At 38.6% G+C, this 15,005-nt stretch overlaps 1 protein-coding gene and 1 pseudogene across 1 annotated transcript in view; both read left to right on the plus strand.

Annotated features, from left to right (window-relative positions):
- The window catches only part of LOC135768826 (cytochrome P450 2K1-like), a 125,292-nt pseudogene that overhangs the window by 22,108 nt on the left and 88,179 nt on the right, over positions 1-15,005 (plus strand).
- The window catches only part of LOC135734257 (cytochrome P450 2K1-like), a 29,890-nt gene continuing 24,783 nt past the window's right edge, over positions 9,899-15,005 (plus strand). Inside the window, exons 1-2 of the mRNA XM_065253195.2 lie at positions 9,899-10,131; positions 12,958-13,120. Coding sequence (XP_065109267.1) covers positions 9,934-10,131; positions 12,958-13,120 — 361 coding nt within the window. The 5' untranslated portion in view covers positions 9,899-9,933. The remainder of the gene's footprint in view (positions 10,132-12,957; positions 13,121-15,005) is intronic.

The raw sequence follows: 15,005 nt of genomic DNA on the forward strand, positions 1-15,005 counted from the left end.
CCAACAGGAAGATCGCACACATCTCAATTCTCACAAGTGTGTTCTAGGGACCTTCTGAGTTCGTTCTTCCAAGATCGCCTAGCAAGACAGATCTCCATGGGAATGCAAGTCCGTTTTTTTTTTCGTTCTTGAAATTGAGAAACAGCCTATGTGGCAGCAACCTTAGCTTGTCTTTGCATTTTGAAATTGAGGTTGGTTGCAATTCGCATCACACCAGTAGATGCAGCTAAAAACACATTACACCTTTAAAACAAATTCTGTATGTCTCTACCGTCTGTAGTAACATGTATTTACTGTAAAGCTGCAACAAATTTGCATAATTGTTCTGTAAATTTTACAACAATGCAGAATTGTGAAAAGCCAGTCTGATCTCCTGATGTTTATGTTGTATTTTATCGTGTGGCTCCACCTGCAGATCTACAACGTGTTTCCAGTGCTTAGGCCGTTACTGAAGACCTGGAGACTGCTAATGGAACGTGTGGAGAAATACCATGCTGAAATAAAGGTGCTGGTGGATCGCTTGCAGAAGACTTTAAACCCCCTCAACTGCAGAGGATTAGTTGATGCCTTCCTCATCCAAAAACAAAGCTTAGAGGTAGAATATCATGAATTTATATCCCAAATATGTGTGTTAATGTACGTATGTTTAAAACTAATTCTCACTCTAAATAATAATAAAGAATGTTTTTTGGTGATTTTAACAGAAATCTGGAGAAAATGATTCGCAATTTAATGATCTGAACCTGCTCATGACTGTGTCTGACCTGTTTGCTGCCGGTACTGACACCACCGGCACAACGCTACGCTGGGGTTTACTGCTCATGGCCAAATATCCTCACATACAAGGTCATAGCAGGTCAAACTGTAATCTTTATATTTACAAAAGTAAGAAAAGATATGAAACGTTTTCTGTGTGATCTTCTGGGTCATAGATCGGGTTCATGAGGAAATTGACAGGGTGCTTGATGGACGTGAACCGGTAATAGAGAACAGGAAGAATTTACCTTACACAGACGCTGTGATTCATGAAATCCAGAGACTGGCGAATATACTGCCCATGAGTCTGCCACATGAAACCAGCTGTGATGTGAACTTCAATGGATATCTCATCAAGAAGGTCCACCTTAGACCTGTTTGAGTCGTGACTCACTCGGATCTTTTACCCGGATCTTTAAATTAACTCATGAGTCGCAAGTCTCTAGTATCATTATCCCGGATCAGTTGAGTCCTACTACAATTCAATGTAAAACCATAAACAGCGCCACCACACACACACAAACCTCTTTCAACATTATTAATGAGACTTCGCTTGCTCTACAGATCCACTCGTAACTGGCTGTTCTGTACGAGAACTGACCCAAGATTCTCACTCAGAGCCGGAAACATTGCAAAAGGGAGAGACCTGCTGATCCGCGCGAGCCGCGAACTGACCTGAGATTCTCACTCGGAGCCGGAAACAATGCGGACTCGTGAGACATGTGAATCTGCCCTGACTCGAGAATCTCTCAACTAGTAACCGGCTGATCCGTAACCGGCTGATCCGCACAAACTGTCTCTCGAATCAGAGCCAGAAACACTGCAGATTCGCAGATCTGCCAGAAACATTGCAGACTCGAGACTCTCCGGCTCGGGGGGCTACATAATCAGGACACAGTTTTTTTTCTACATTTTCTCTATATTATTATGCTATTATTATTAGGCCTATTTTTTTAAATGGTCGACCATACACACCAAACATAAAAATTATAAGCATGTTATTTCACAAGTGAAAGGCATTTGTTGTGGATTTGCTTTTGAGGAGACTTCAGTCGCTCTATAGATCCACTAAACGGCTGATTCGCGCGGATCAGCCGGAGCCAGTTAATGGATCTGTAGAGGCAGTGAAGTCTCATGAGTCCCATGGTCTGCGAGTCTGCAATGTTTCCGGCTCTGAGACTCGCGTGGATCAGCCGGTTACAAGTGGGTCTGTACTGAGTTTCCTTGGCGATTTAGCAATACTGACTCAAGTGACTCACACAACCCAGATCACTTTAGTGAGTGACTCCCAATAACCCGGATCCTTAAAAGGAATCGAGTTTGCCAGGCCTAGTCCATCTTGCTTGTATTGTATAATATTCACACTTTACAGGCTGTTGTCCAGCTCAACTTATCGAAAGTATGTATCATTAGTATTTCATTAGTTTTTCTGAGTTTACCCACAACCTTTGGTTTTTCAGTTGCTCTCGGACAAATTAGGGGTACAGACTAAAACCCCCAGTATTTATCACACTAATGTAGTCTGTGTTTTTTTCCTGAAATCTAGGGGACGTGTGTTCTGCCACTGCTGTATTCTATTTTGAGAGATGAGAGTGAGTGGGAGACGCCCAACACTTTCAACCCTGAACACTTCCTCAATAAGAACGGTCAGCTGATCAAACGTGATGCCTTCATGCCCTTCTCTGCAGGTAATAAACTTTACTATTCACATCAAAATCAATTTGACTTATGTTGTTTAACAATTATGTCATTACAAACGCATTCCCTTCTTTTCTCTCAGGACGCAGGGTTTGTTTAGGAGAGGGTTTGGCCAGGATGGAGCTCTTTCTGTTCTTCACTTCTCTTCTTCAGTGTTTTCACTTCACTCCTCCACCTGGAGTCTCTGAAGATGAATTGGATCTCACACCAGTTGTGGGTCTTGTCTTGAACCCCTCACCACACAAACTGTGTGCAGTCAGTAGGGTAGAAAAACACAACCTCAAGTTATAAATAAAATTTAAGAATAACTACTTCAGTATAAACCTAATGATTGTAAAACATAAAGACTCTTACAGTGGGTCAGTGACTTCTTTTTAGAGTGTGAAGCTCATCAAAACATGTATTTAGCCCGTCATGTGTGTGGCTCATCATGTCAAAATATGTGTTCGTGTGTCATGTGAATCTATGTGCATCATGTGAAAATATAAGCTTCCTGCAGACACTTCGAAGGGGTTTATGATAAAAGAGATGCTCACGTTTGCCAGATACGCATTACATTTCATGTGTAATCAGAGTTTAGTGTTAAATTAGTGTCTTGCAAGTATTCTGTAAACATGAGTGACTCTTTCTCATAAACCCTTTCAAAGTTTGTGCAGCAGGGACGTATTTTGACAAGAAGCACAATGCACATAATTTGAAATTGCACCAATCGGAAGAGAAGTCACCGGCTACCACTGGACACTTGTATCACATTATAAGATCTTAAAAAAATATGTATAAAAAAATCTTAGATTATTACATTATCTCATTAGCTTTTACATTACCCATGTACATTCTTTGCCTAATCAAATGTAATTGTATTTCAAGTTGGTGTAAAAATGTATATGCTTTTGAAATATATGCAGATTATTTATGCATTTGACAGATACTTTTATGCAAACTGACTTACAGGGCATTTAAGCTATAAATTTATCAGTATTTGTATTCACTGGCATTCAAACCCATGATCTTCTCGCTGCTAACCCAATGATCTAGCAGTTGAGCACAGGAACATGATATTTCTGTAATGATAAAATAAAATACTCTTCTAGGGAAAATCAAATCCGCGTCATTTGTATTTTGATCATAAAACTGCAAATTAGTCATGGCTTTCACTACAGTTTCTTCATTATGTGCATAAAATAAATCAGACATCTTTAACTCTTTTCCCGCCAGCGTTTAAAAAAAAGTTGCCAGCCAGCGCCAGCATTTTTCATGATTTTCACAAAAGTTGAATGCCTTCCAGAATATTGTTCTTTAAATATATAAACAAACAATATATCAAATAAAAGAACAGACCCTCTGCTTTAAAAAAAAAAACATCTCATCTTACCTTCATTAGTTCTCTTTTTATCACCTCTCAAATATGGGTAGGTTTCTTCAAAAACACCCAATTTTGAGCAAAAGGCAGAGATAATTCCATTTTTGTGTAGGACTTTTGATAGAGATCAGATGCAGAGCGATCTTTAAAACATACACAGAGTTCATTCTCTTTCACGTGAGGCGCTACTTCTGGGTTGTATAAGTTGCGGAAGTGTATAAAAGTGGTATTACGGAAAGCCGGAAATTCTCGTCATTGGCAGGGAAGTGTTTTCTCTTAATTGACCAGTTATCTCGTCAATTGTGGCGAAAGAGTTAAATGAGCTGATACTGCTTCCTGCTGGACATTTGTTACAAAATCAAACCTGGCATGAGAAAAGAGACAAGTGTGATACACATGTAAGTAATACTTGCTCTAATTTGACCAATGCAAAAGACTTCTTACATCCTCGCAGTGGTAAGAAATGAGAAAATAGTATTTGACACATCAGCATTTTTATCAGTAAGGGGATTTCTAAGTGGGCTATTGACACAAAATTGTGTGGAGAGCAGTGTTGGGGGTACTTGCATAATGTAATAATTTTACTTTCTGAAGTAACGAGTAAAGTAACACATTACTTTTTCTATGTACACATTAATATTTGAGTTACTTTTTTAAAACAGTTTAATTAATTTGATATAAAAAATGTACTGAATTACACTGAACTTATAGCATGGGTCTGTTGAAAGCTTTATTCTGATTGGCTGAGAAATGTTCCATGGGTGTTGATTATTTTTCTGTAAATCGTACACCTACACTTTTTAAAAATAGGCACGAGAGCAATGTTTGTGATAACCGTGGTATAAGAGGAATAATTGACTCCGGTCCTTTGAATTATAAGAAACATTTTATTTTCTTCCCATAATCAATTATTCCTTACATATTAACGTAGAATTATGCACTATGTGCGTCGCGGCAGAGCAGGAACATTTTAAGTCAGAAATGGCACTGGCAGGCTAGAGCTTGACATTTTTGCAACAGAAATATGCAGTTTCTGAATGTCGATCTTTTATGTCATAAACAACACCTGCAAAGCCTGAAAGAAATCAAGCCTCAGCCAAGTAAGAAAAAGTAACGCAAAAGTAATGAAAAAGTAATGTAAGCATTACTTTCCATGAGAAGTAACTAAGTAATGCAATTAGTTACTTTTTTAAGGAGTAACTTAATATTGTAATGCATTATTTTCAAAAGTACAAGTGTGATACTGGTGGAGAGACCAGTTGTCTGCATTGCTCAGGAGTGAGTCTGGCCCATTCTTCCACACTAATGGTCTTTAAATCTTGATGGTTCCTTGGGCCCTTTTTATGAACTTTGATCTTCAGTTCTCTCACTGGGCCATTCAAACAACTTGATTTTCTTTCTTTAAAACCACTTCTTGTTTCCTTGGCCTTGTGTTTGGGATCACTGTTTTGCTTAAAAGTCCAGTGGCAGCAGATTTTTTTCCAGAATGTCTCGGTACATTTCTCCATTCATCCTGCCTTCAATAATATGAAGTCTGCCAGTACCCCTTTCTTAAAAGCAGCCCCAAACCATGATGCTTCCACCCCAAAACTTAACTGTTGGTATGGTGTTCTTGGAATGGTGGGCAGTGCCATTTCTTCTCCAAACATGGTGTGTAGATTGACTGCCAAAAAGTTAAATTTTGCTTTCATCTGTCCATACTATAGTCTCCCAATAATCCACAGGCTTCTCCAAATGCTCTTTCACAAACTTTAACTGAGCCTCAACATGCTTTTTGTTCAGCAATGGAGTCTTGCGTGGTGAGCATGCATGGATGCCATGGCGGTTCAGTGCATTGCTTATAGTTTTCTTTTAAAAAAACAGTACCTGCTGATACAAGGTCTTTTTGAAGTTCTGCCCGAGTGGTTCTTGGCTCTTGGAGAACTCTCCTGATTATTCTTTGGACTCCTCGGACAGGGATCTTATGTGCAGCACCTGATCGTGGCTGGTTTATGGTGAAGTGATGCACTTTCCATTTCCGGATAATGGCCCCACAATGCTCACATGAACATTCATCATTCTGGAAATGCGCCTATAAACATTCCCATCAAAATGCTTTTCAACGATAAGATTACGAAGATCTTGAAAGAGTTCTTTGCTTTTACTCATCATGAAGTCTTTCCTGTGTGCCTCCTGGGTAATGAGAAGCCATTATAGGCCATCAATTAGGACTAAAGCAGCTCATATCAATTAGTACTGATAGGGGGCAGGGTTTCTCTCTCAGTACTGACAGACTTCAGGTGAACTCCTGTCTTTCTATCCCATTTTGCACCTTGTTCTCTTTATGTGTTCAATACTTATTCCCTGTGTTATTTAACTTGATTTATTATGACTCAACTTGTATACTTAAATGTTCTGATTTCTTTGTATGAATTCAATATTTGGCTTGATGGCTACATCTGGTGGAAATTTTGTGTCAATAGCCCACTCAGAAATCCCCTTACTGAAAATTGCTGAAGTGTCAAATACTTATTTTCCCTGCTGTAGGTAGAGTTGTGTATGGCCTACGCCCCCTTTACGCATCTGTTAATGATTTGTATTAAGGGCTTCATTGCCCATGTTTTACCCAGGACTCTGATGAAGATGCAATTGTGCATTGAAATGTTAGTCATTATTGTGCACCTTTATTAAAATTATTTTTAAAATAGACATCTGTGCTGCACCAGCGATTCCTTTTGTCATTGTTGTTCCGTCCTTCTTTGATTGCACAGGATTGTTGTGGATTATAGAAGTGCAGATAACTCTCTCTTGCACTTGTCAAGATGACTTTCAGTTCACAGTAAAAAGAAAACAGATCTTCATACATTTGACCAGAATCACATACGTGACCGTGGACTACAAAACCAGACATAAGACGCACAGATATATTTGTAGAAATAGCCAACAATACATTGTATAGGTCAAAATTATCAAGTTTATTTATGCCAAAACTCATTTGGATATTAAGTAAAGATCATGTTCCATAAAGATATTTTATAAATTTCCTATCGTAAATATATCAACAAATGTATTTATCATTAGTAATTTATGTTGCTAAGGACTTCATTTCGACAACTTTAAAGTCTCCATAAAATAGATGTAGCAACTAGGCGACTTGTTTGACTTTATGCGGCGCCTCAAGAACCGACAGCCAGATGACGTCAAAGTTCCATGAAAGCGAATTAAAAGCAAACTCCTTCGTAAGATTTCGCAAATCAATCTTGCGGTACTTTGACATCATCCGGCTGTCGATTCTTGCACGACCCAACTTGGGATCTTTTCCTGGACCCTGCCTACCTGCCATACGATATGACCGAAAGTAAAGAGAGATCGTTTGCGTTTTTGATTAAAAATTATGAGGGCACATAAATAAATAAAAAAATAACAATTAAGCTCACAGATTGTCACACTCCGAGCCAGGATGTTGACTAAAGGTAAGTAATATAGTTCTTTATTGAAACACACACTGAAGCAGAGAAAAAATAGATGAGTAAAACAGGATATGTAACAGTGGCGGCTGGTGACTTCTTTTTCTGAGGGCGCACGATGCGAAGTTCGTCACAACATGTATGTAGCCCGTCATGTGTGTGGTACGTAATTTCAAAATATGTGTTCTGCACTTTGAGAGATCGTATGTGCATCACGTGTCCTGCCAAAATAAGTGTCTGCTGCAGACGCGTCAAAGGGTTTATGATAAAAGAGACGCTGGCGTTTGCCAGACACTCGCATAATCTCATGCGTTATCAGAGTTTAATGTTAAGGGAGTGTCTTTTGGAACATGAGCGTCTCTTTTATCATAAACGGTTTTGATGCGTGTGCAGCAGGCACCTATTTTGACAAAACACGTGATGCACACATGATCTCTCAACACGCAGGACACATATTTTGGAAAAGGGAACCACACACATGATACTCGGATGAGGAGTCACGAGCCGCCACTGATATGTAAAGTTCAGGAATGCACTTAGCTGTAGAATAACAAAGTCTCTTTTGCAAGAGGAGATCGGAAGGTAAACAAGGATAACAGGTAAGTCCAAGATGAGTAGTACGGGTGAGTCTAGTGGTGTTTCTCAATGCCAGGGATACTTCACTGGCAGGACTCATCTTTCCAAGTAACTTCCTTCAGAGGCTAGTCAAGGCTCCTCTTTAGCATTTGGAAAACACGTAAATGGAACAGGCTAGCAAGTGCACGTCATTACGTCATTACGTCAGCGAAAAGGTGTGCTTTTGGATTGTGGGTGATCTGAAATATGCACATATGCATCCTTTCCTGTATATGGGATATTTTTTGAACGAAGTACTCAGTCCTTGGTTGAAATTCCGAGGATCCTCGACATTGGAACAGTCCTTTGACAGATGCCGATGACGTACCATCCTCGAAATTCTGGCTTACGAGGATCCTTCCTTGACATTGAGAAACACCCTAGGTGTCCATTAGTGATGAGACCAGACAAGTAGTTTAGGGAGCAGAATATGGTGATGGGACAAAGGTGTTGGAGATTAGAATTCAGGGGAGAGGAAACGAGTGGGAGGAGTGACTGATGATGTGGATGATGGAATCCTGACACAAATAAGTCATTTGTAAAAAAAAAAAATAACTATACAGTTTTTCATTTTAATTTCATTGTGACTTTAAAAGTGATTTTTTTCAATAATTTGTTTTTGTACCCTCAGATTAGTTGTACCTTGAGCAAATATTGTCATATCCAAACAAACCATGCATTAATGTAAAGCTCATTTATTTAACTTTGATAGCAACACATTATGCCTGGTTTTGTGGTTCTGGGTCACATATGTATACATTGCTAAGGGTCCTGTGCAGTGGCGGCTGGTGAATTCTTTTTTTGAGGGTAGTTTGTCACAACATGTATGTAGCCCGTCATGTGTGTGGTTCTTTTTTTCAAATTATGTATTCTGCGCTTTGAGAGATCGTGTGTGCATCATGTGTCCTGCCAAAATAAGTGCCTCCTGCAGACGCGCATAAAAGGTTTATTATAAAAGAGACGCTCGCTTTTCCAGATTCTCATGCCTAATCAGAGTTAACTGTTAAGGGAGTGTATTTGGTGAACATGAGCATCTCTTTTATCATAAACGGTTTTAACACGTGTGCAGCAGGCACTTATTTTGACAAAACACGTGATGCACACAGGATCTCTCGACGTGCAGGACACATATTTTGAAAAATGGAACCACACACATGATTTTCCGAACACTTATTTTGAATTAGCGCCCCTCAGATGAGGAGTCACGAGCTGCCACTGGTCCTGTGCAGTAATACACAGAATCATTGAGTGCAGTGGTCATAGCTGTGATTTATAGTAAATAAAAGAATCAAGGACTGGAACTGTTATATTTATCCAAAACCTTATGTAAAACTTCAGCATTCAAAAGGCATTCAAGAGACTTCTTTATCCGTATCACTTAATCAGGATGAGATCATTTAAACCCATGAGCTTTTTACCGCTAACTCAATGCTGTTCCAAATCGAATCAGTTTCATTCATATTCTGATTAGAATACATAGATGACAACAGGAAAAAAATGCATTATACAGATGCTGTGATACATGAAGTACAGAGATATTAAAAATATCAAGTTTCTGATTATTGGGGAGGAGATGTCCCCCTCAGCGTCTATTGTGCAGGCTTGTGCATAACTCAGAATTTAATTGAAGTGTTAAGTTTTCAGTATATGTCAGATATGATTGCATTACATATTCTATAAATTATGTTAGTTTGAACTACTTGTATAGATTACATTAACAGGAAATGTTTTCCCCAAGCAATTAATGTTAAAAACTCTAGTCACATAACAAATAATTAAGTTAGATTTTTTTGGAATTGTAATTTTATGGAATAGATGGAACATGACTTCATTTCCCAGAATGCTTTACTTTAACAAAGTATTTTTAAATGGTTGCCAAACATTTTTCCAAAGTAACTTTCCTAAAACTGAATTTATGTAAGATTATTTCTGTTGTGTGATAACTACTGTTGAGTTTATGTTGCAAATCTTTCCTGGCTCCTCCTCCATGTTTTAGACCAAATAATTTCCTGACCTGAATACTAATCTGTTCAGTTTGAAGTGTAAATCTCTTTAACTATGGCTTTAGTGGAAACGCTTCTCCTGAATGTCTCCAGCACAGGAGCTTTACTCGCTGCTCTTCTGCTGCTTTTGGTTATTTATTTCTGCTTCAGGTCTCCAGAAGATGACCAAGAACCTCCAGGACCCAAACCACTGCCACTTGTGGGAAACCTGCACATTCTGGACCTTAAACAACTTCATGTGAGCCTCTGGAATGTGAGTAGGATTTTATATTTTTATTAATTTTCCAAATGTTTCCTATTACAGTCCCAGTAGAATGGATAGGTGTCTTAATTGTGTCTTTAGGGATTTTTATTGAAACTAATAACATATATATATACAAATATGTAATGTATTTATAATATATACGCCGTAATTTTATTAATACTTGTCATACAAACAAAAGATAAATGTCTACATAATGCTTGGAAAGTCTACTTTTAAATGATTTAAGTTGAAATTTTACATTGCTAATACTACATGATTTCAGCGTATATAGGCTGGAATGTGTGTATAGTAATTAGTCCCTTTCACACATACAGTCTTTACTGGTAATTTACTGGTAAATTGCAGTTAACAGATCATGTGTGAACAGAACCTTTCCGGTAAATCAGTGCTCCCAATTTACCAGTAAGACAGGTTGTAAGATTACCAGTAATTTACCGGTAAGCGCTATGTGTGAACGAAAAATATAGGATTACCGGCATTTAGAACGGACGACGTCAGACCACGCTGACAGCTTCGGGCCAATCATAATGATTTAAAACAGATGACGCGTTTACGCCCAGATTGTTTACGGACGTTTCCACACATGCGGTGCTTGAAAGTCGAGCACACCTGAAGTTTACGTCCACATTTCTTCACCAAAGTTGTTTAAAACATCTTACCACCTACTTGTCGAATTGCCGACGTCCTTAGCACGCTCTATGTGAAGCCTAATGTGCAAAAAGTACTGTTGTTTAAAACGCCATCGGTTTGACGTCGCCTCATGCGATGTTGTTTGGTCATGAGCAACTTTGCGACTGTCAGAGTTTACCACAGACGTGAAAACAACAAAATACGGACCGTGGATATGAACGACGTGGATTGTTTACAAATACAACACTGAGCTCGCCGCCCGCCACAGGTACTTCCGCTTTCTCAACGAATTTACCGGTATTTTGATACTGATGTGTGAATGATGTCTTACTGGTAAAAAGACGGAATGTCACTGCGTGTGTGAACAGCAGATTTTTGTATTTACTGGTAAATTCATTCTGGTAAATTCATGGTAATTTACCAGTATTACTGTGTGAAAGAGGCTATTGTCTTGTGGACAGAATAAAGTCTTATATTTGCATTTCTTTTTGCAACAAAACCCAACACAATGTTTTTTCCTTAAAATTATCTTTATATGCTACTGTATGATTATTAATTGGACTGGATTTTCACCTTGAACTTGAAAGTGCGACGTGCACCAAAAGTGCGCATGCACAGACAGAACTTAAACAACTGTATTTTTGCATTTCTTTAAAAAATCATAAGCATAGATGTCTTAGTGATTTTCACAGTAAACAATATATATCTTGTATATTCAATACATATCAATATAAATCTTATAATAAGCCTAACCTCGTGAAGTCTGTCATCAAAGTTAATTAAATATCAAAAGAAAAGATAAAAAGAAAATCACTCACTGCTCCTGACTGACTAACTTCTGTAACATCGTAATAAAGATTAATCCATATTTATGTTGAGCTCTGCTATTTGAAGTAAGTTTAAGGTTTATCATGGAGTTTAGATTACCTGAAAAACTTTTACTGAATTACTGCAGTCAACGTTAGATATTTAGCTTTATTAAAGGGATAGTTCACCCAAAATGAAAATTCAGTCATCATTTGTTCATCCTTGTGTTGTTCTAAGCCTGTATGAATTTCTTTTTTTGATGAACACACATATTTATCACAATATTTCCATAATATTTATTACTGCTATGAAAGTCAACGGTTACAATCAACTGTGCTTTTTTATCAAAATATATTTTTTGTGTTCGTCAAATAAAATAGAAACAATGTTTAGAACAACATAAGGATGAGTAAATTATGACACAATTTTCATTTTTGGGTGAACTATCCCTTTAACAGACAGTAAATCAGATGTAAGAAATACAAAAGAAAGATTTAAAATTCACCCTATTATGTTTACATAATAATGCAAGCAGTTAGGAATATGTGTCAAATTTTTTCATTCTTTCAGTCTCAGCACCAACCAACGCCCAAAAGCAGTTTGAATCTGGCTGGCAGTTCAGTAACATCACTGAACATTCTAAATCATATTCTCAGGGCACAGAAATAAGAATCCACTATATAGTGCCATTATAGCATGGTTATATTCTTATGATTAATAATTTTTCACAGTAATATGACAATAAATGGCTATGCTACTGAATATATATATATATATATATATAATTCAATTCAAGGTGTGGATATTTGGAAAAATATTGATTAATTTTTATATGTTTACTTCATATTTTTGCAGAGAGGAGTAATATTTAATTAATTTTTATTCCAAACACTGCGATAGGAGCCACTAAGGGGACTAACAGTCTTCTTTTTTTAATGGCGGTTTGGCAAACCAGCTTTTGGTGCATTGGATGCCCATAACCAGTCTGAATAGGTGATAATGTGTGCCATGTGCAGAACCTCTGAATGAGGATGTCTGACAAACAATACTTTGAATGAATGCTTAGAAGATGAATAAACAAACATTAGCATTAGCATTTAGCTGTTTTCTCTAAATAAATTCACATGATATAGTTTTAAGCAACACCTGTATACCTGTGTAACTTGAATTATTGTGTAACCGGGATCATGTTTGAAAAGGTACAAAGTGTTTTGCTTCTTTTGTATTTGTCACAGGGCGGAGTGAAGCGTGGCTAATACTAGCAATACTAATAAAAAAACTAGAGCACATGTTGAGGACTTTTACACATTGATTTGCACTGTGTCTGAAAATGTACATGTTATGTTTTGCTTTTCCTTGCTCTTTTTACCGGTTTAGTTATCCAAGAAATATGGGTCAGTGTTCAAAGTTCATCTTGGACCCAAAAAGATTGTGGTTTTGGCCGGATACAAGACGGTTAAACAAGCACTGGTGAACCAGGCTGACGAATTCGGGGAAAGAGACATAACACCCATATTCCAAGACATCAATAAAGTACATGGTAACACATCACCATTTTAATGTTAACCATCAGTTAAACAAATTATTTTAATTTATTTCTATTTGTTTGTTTTTTGTTCCTCTGTAATTTGAGAAAATTCAATGTAATATATCTCCAATGCATGAAGGTATCATGGCACGTCTGAATCCAATGTTAGGTTTACTTCCTGTCTCCTGAGACTCCTGAGACAATAGCCGCTTTTGCACTATTGGGCCTGTGCGAGCCAGGGTTTTAAACGGGCCTCACAGAACCAATAGCCTCTGACCTCCAGCTGCGTAGTCAAAATCAAGACACGTTTGCATTGTCAGACCAATAGCAGGGCAGCGCTTCAGAAAACGCCTATCTGGATCTAACGTCACACAATTCACAAAAACTTAAATTATAGTTGAGGAGAAATGGCAAAAACCTATACTGATAGTCTGTGATAAAGTCCTTCAGATATGCAGGGCGAGCCCTTGCTTGAACCGGTTGGCTCTCCAATGCCATCGACTGTGGCACAGCTTGGCCACCCTGATTAACGTCAAGCAGTGGCTGGAGGTTTTGAGACCCCAATGCTGGCAAAGATGGTTTTGGGGCCTCCCTGACAGGGGAACTTTGAAACTCCGGGCCTGGTCGTGGCTGTACTGGCTCCAGTGGAGGGGGCCGAAGGGGCATGTGCTGTGGCGCTCTCTCACTAGGCTCCCTCGCCTGTAGGTACCTGGTTCAGTTTGAAATTGTGGAAATTTTCATTTAAAAACGGCCAAACGCATCCTCCCTTCATTTGTTTTCATAGCCGTATCAATTGCAGTTGGGACAACTGCAAACGCCAATGCCCCGAAAGGGACAGTTGGCCCGCGTGGGTCACAAAGGGTCTGTCATGGGCCCCCTGGGTCAGGCAGAGGTCTCAACGTCACAATGCTCTCATCACTTGCCCCCAAACAGACAGAAAAGTTTTGCGACCCTGCAGATTCATTAGGAGGTCAAAAAAGATAGGACTTTTTAACTTTTCATAAGAATTACATTGGTTTAATGGGCAAAAGGAAGTTCTTCCATACGGAAATGGCAAGTCGTAGGACCTTGACATTTAAGGTTGGGGGCCTCGAGGGTCCTGTCTGTCTGTCCTCACAACGTCGACGCCCTAGGAAGAAAAAGGCCCCTAGGTTGCAGGTTCTTTCTGACCCCTTTTTTGAGGCAGACCATGAAACAAGTAGTAAAAAGCATTGAATAAATTACACATGGAACACCCAAAACACGGTCAGAATGAGGATGCCAAAACTTTGCTGGTAGTAACATTGTTGGCTCCCAAACTGCGACCTTGGGTTAAAAAGTTTAAATGTGGATGGGTTTTAGGATGAAATCAGGCCTGTTCTGAGTGTCTGTCATTTAAGTGAATGGGCAAGCAGAGCTCTACATTAAAAATGATAAAAAATATTTATCTCAGCCCTAGGTTTTATCCCTTTAGGTGTGTCGGCCAGGGGCATGTGTCGCAACTCTGTGTGCGATTTCAAACCACACGGACAATCGGGGGCCGTACAGAAAGAGTGCAAGTGTCATCAAAAACCAGTCCACCCGCAATCAATTTTGTGGACCACGTGTATTATATTCGTGAACACGTGTTTTGAGCAACTTTGAACAATTTTGACCTTTAATCAACATGAGAGTGCTTGATAAGGTGTGCTGAGTGAATTACGTCAAGTTTTGTCCAAAATGGTCATTTTTTCATCCTGTAACACAATGTCAATGAAAAGCATACACGTTGTCCATCGAATAAATTACAGGTGGAAACTTCCTGTCATACACGGAATGACAAGCAGGAGTTTATTTTGTGGACTACGTGTGGTATATTCATGGACACACATGTTTTGAACAAATTTATGTACTCTATGTGCTGTTAGGTAAGTAAGTA

Source organism: Paramisgurnus dabryanus, chromosome 3 (assembly GCF_030506205.2).
Source record: "Paramisgurnus dabryanus chromosome 3, PD_genome_1.1, whole genome shotgun sequence".
Taxonomy (NCBI): domain Eukaryota; kingdom Metazoa; phylum Chordata; class Actinopteri; order Cypriniformes; family Cobitidae; genus Paramisgurnus; species Paramisgurnus dabryanus.